At 38.7% G+C, this 3,157-nt stretch overlaps 1 protein-coding gene across 1 annotated transcript in view; it reads left to right on the top strand.

Annotated features, from left to right (window-relative positions):
* The window catches only part of LOC101845531 (adipocyte plasma membrane-associated protein), a 25,583-nt gene that overhangs the window by 15,591 nt on the left and 6,835 nt on the right, over nucleotides 1–3,157 (top strand). Inside the window, exons 6-8 of the mRNA XM_013080138.2 lie at nucleotides 216–387; nucleotides 1,371–1,505; nucleotides 1,661–1,834. Coding sequence (XP_012935592.1) covers nucleotides 216–387; nucleotides 1,371–1,505; nucleotides 1,661–1,834 — 481 coding nt within the window. The remainder of the gene's footprint in view (nucleotides 1–215; nucleotides 388–1,370; nucleotides 1,506–1,660; nucleotides 1,835–3,157) is intronic.

The following is a 3,157-nucleotide window of genomic DNA, read 5'->3' as shown; positions in this document are numbered from 1 at the left end:
ACTGGCGGGATGCCAAATATGCTAACCCCCCCCCCCCCCTCCACCAGAAAAGAGAAAATGAATTTAAAAATATAAATAGAAAAATAACCAACTTTTAAATATTTCTTTTAAATGAATAAATAAGTAAATAAATAGATATATAAAAAAACGAATAAATACTTAAATAAAGACATATTCTAAATGATAAAATGTCGCTCTCGCAAACCAATCTCCAGGAGAGACAAGCCAACTATTTTCAAGTCAAACCCCAGTCAACGGTCGCGCGCCAGTTCACCTGAACGACTTCGTCATCACCAGACAGGGTTTCATCATCATGTCCGACTCCAGCGACAGCCACGACTTTGACAACGACATCTACATCGGCATGGAGGGGAGGACGGACGGAAGGTACTCAATATAGGACACATGAAACATCCGGATTGTGGGTGGTTGGCGGGTGCTCTGGAGCTGTTTGTTCCTTCTTTCTTGTATAAGCTCTATTATCCTTTTCTCTCCCTCTTTCCTTTTTTGTATTCGTTACTCTTTAGTAACATCTAAACTCTTCCGCACTTTTACGACATGATTGTGTCTCAAGTGCCGTAACATTCTTACTAAAACAATAAACAAAAAATGTTTTACTTGTCGAGTGTACCTGAAAGGGTTGGCTCCAAAATAGGAGTTTCCATAATATACAGTTTATATAGTCTAAGGGGAATAAGAATGTTGAAGTTTATATTATATGGCCTTGAGAAGAGGCTTGGAGGAGAGTCAGCACGTGGACTCTGATGGTGTCCTTTTCAGAGTCATTCCAGAATCTTGTTGTCCTGTCTCTTTCTTTCTCTGTGAGCAAGTGAAAAAAATATATGTACCAACATGCCATGGCTGTGGAAGAATAAGTTGTATATTGTTGAAATCATTAAAGATATCAGTGATTTCAAAAAAATGTATCATTACACAATGAGTAAAATACAAATAATGGTAATACAAGGCATTAGCAAGGCAAACAGCGTCGTCGGCAGCTGTAGTAGTAGTAGTAGTAGTCGTAGTAGTAGTAGTAGTAGTAGTAGTAGTATTAGTATTAGTAGTAGTAGTAGTAGTAGTCGTAGTCGTAGTCGTAGTCGTAGTCGTAGTAGTAGTAGTAGTTGTAGTAGTAGTAGTAGTACTAGTAGTAGTAGTAGTAGTAGTAGTAGTAGTAGTAGTAGTAGTATTTGTTGTTGTTGTTGTTGTTGTTGTTGTTGTTGTTGTTGTTGTTGTTGTTGATGCTGCTGTTGTTTTTGTTGATGAGGCATAAAAACATAAATTTAAATTTAAAGAGAAAAGGGCATGTTTTCATTGCAATATATAAATGTTTACTATAATTTTTATCTGTACTCTCACATTTCTGTTCTCAGGCTCATCGCCTTCATCCCTAGCTCTGGAGCAGTGAACCAGCTACGCCCCAAGTTTTCCTTCCCCAATGGCCTTGAACTGACGTCAGACGAGAAGAACTTGCTAGTCGTGGAGTCAACCCAAGTCAGGGTGGTCAGGTAATGCCAGAAAGACGACAGACTTTGCTTTGTGGACAAGTACTGCTAAAATATTGTTCTTTACTGTACTTTACTGTACTTTACTTTAATTTACTTACTTTTTCTTTACGTTATTTCCCTTTTTCCGGCAATCATAATCTGTCTTTCCTCAACAGTGTCAGTCTGGAAACAAACACGTTTCTGTCAGTCACTCCCTTGTCCAACAATCTTCCTGGAATACCAGACAACATCAGGGCTTCTGACCATGGCACCTTTTGGGTTTGCCCGACATGCAGCATCGAAGAATCCGATGGACTTATATTCTTCCAACACGAACACGATGTTCAGGAGTATGGGTGCCCAGGTATGTCCTTTTCTTTTTTCGGAGAGAGGGACAGGGGGGGGGGGTGTCCAGGTGGCTATTCTTACTCTTCTCTTTCCACTTTTGGTTTAGGATTGGTTTCGCATTATTTCGATTAGAAATAATTTTAAATGAACTTTTACTCCTGGAATCCTGGAAACTGCATTAACTTCAGTTTTCGAGCGTGATAGAGAACAAATAACAGCAACTATAATAATCATATCTTTAACACCTGAAAGTGTCATTTCTGTAATGACCCTCCATTCTTCACGGTTTGGAGCTGATGTTGCACACTTCTGCTATATCCAAACCAGTCCATATTTTAATGTAGTCCATCCACGTTACTCTTTATCTACACCTGGCTCTACTGCCCCACAGCATTTGTAATGTCCATTACTATTAGGCAAACCACCTCTATTGCCTTAGTATTTAGGAAGACCTGGCATTTGTAACCACTGGCACGTATTTTAGAGAAGAGTGGTCACTACTGGTCAGTAATAAAGAGTACGTCCACCGGTACAGTCGTGTCTGGCTCCTGTTGTTTTCAATGTCTGTCTAGATCTACATGTTGTGATTGTGAAGTCCCGACGGTACAGCATTCTTCCTTCAAGCTTCTCTTTCACAATGGTCTAGTGTCGTTTTAAGTGACCATAGTTTCATATGTATGTAAATACTAAGGAACGTGTAGTACAATACATAAAATATACTTAATATGGTTTTGTGTTCCTGAATGTCACCGAGCAGCAGCATTGGTCGTTGAATGCTTTGGGTGGGGGAGAGGAAGGGGGGGGGGTTAGGTAGGGACATAAAGTCAGGGGTATCGGTATATCTTTCTGGTGTCCTCAAACTCCAAGACATTTTCATCAGCTCTCTATTTAATTTGCTCATTTTTTAATATTTTTATGTAGATTCAGCAGTTTACGGAGATGACCATACGCTAGACATTCCTGTTCCTATTTTCTTTTAATATAAACATTTTACGCTCTTCTGAGCGCAATGGTAGGAACTACAAATGCGTTTTATAGAGTGGAAATATCTTATCTTAAAACGAGCAAGATACAAAAATTCTATAAAATATTTTCTCACAAATCCAAACATTAGAGTTTTTATCAAGACGACTACCCACTATGACTACAGAAAACAAGCTAACTGCGTTATATGGTACTGATTTCTTTTCTTCAAGCCATGTTAATGAGTCATGACGGGGTAGAATCGGGTGCACGTTAATTTTTGGGTATATGGAGATATAGATACCATCTGAAAGTATGTTCATTTATCTTGCTTTTGATTAAAAAATGTGTCATTTGTCTTG

The sequence above is a fragment of the Aplysia californica genome, unplaced genomic scaffold (assembly GCF_000002075.1).
Source record: "Aplysia californica isolate F4 #8 unplaced genomic scaffold, AplCal3.0 scaffold00076, whole genome shotgun sequence".
Taxonomy (NCBI): Eukaryota; Metazoa; Mollusca; class Gastropoda; order Aplysiida; family Aplysiidae; genus Aplysia; species Aplysia californica.
The sequence above is the reverse complement of the archived record's forward strand: the minus strand, read 5'-3'. Positions and strand labels throughout refer to the sequence as shown.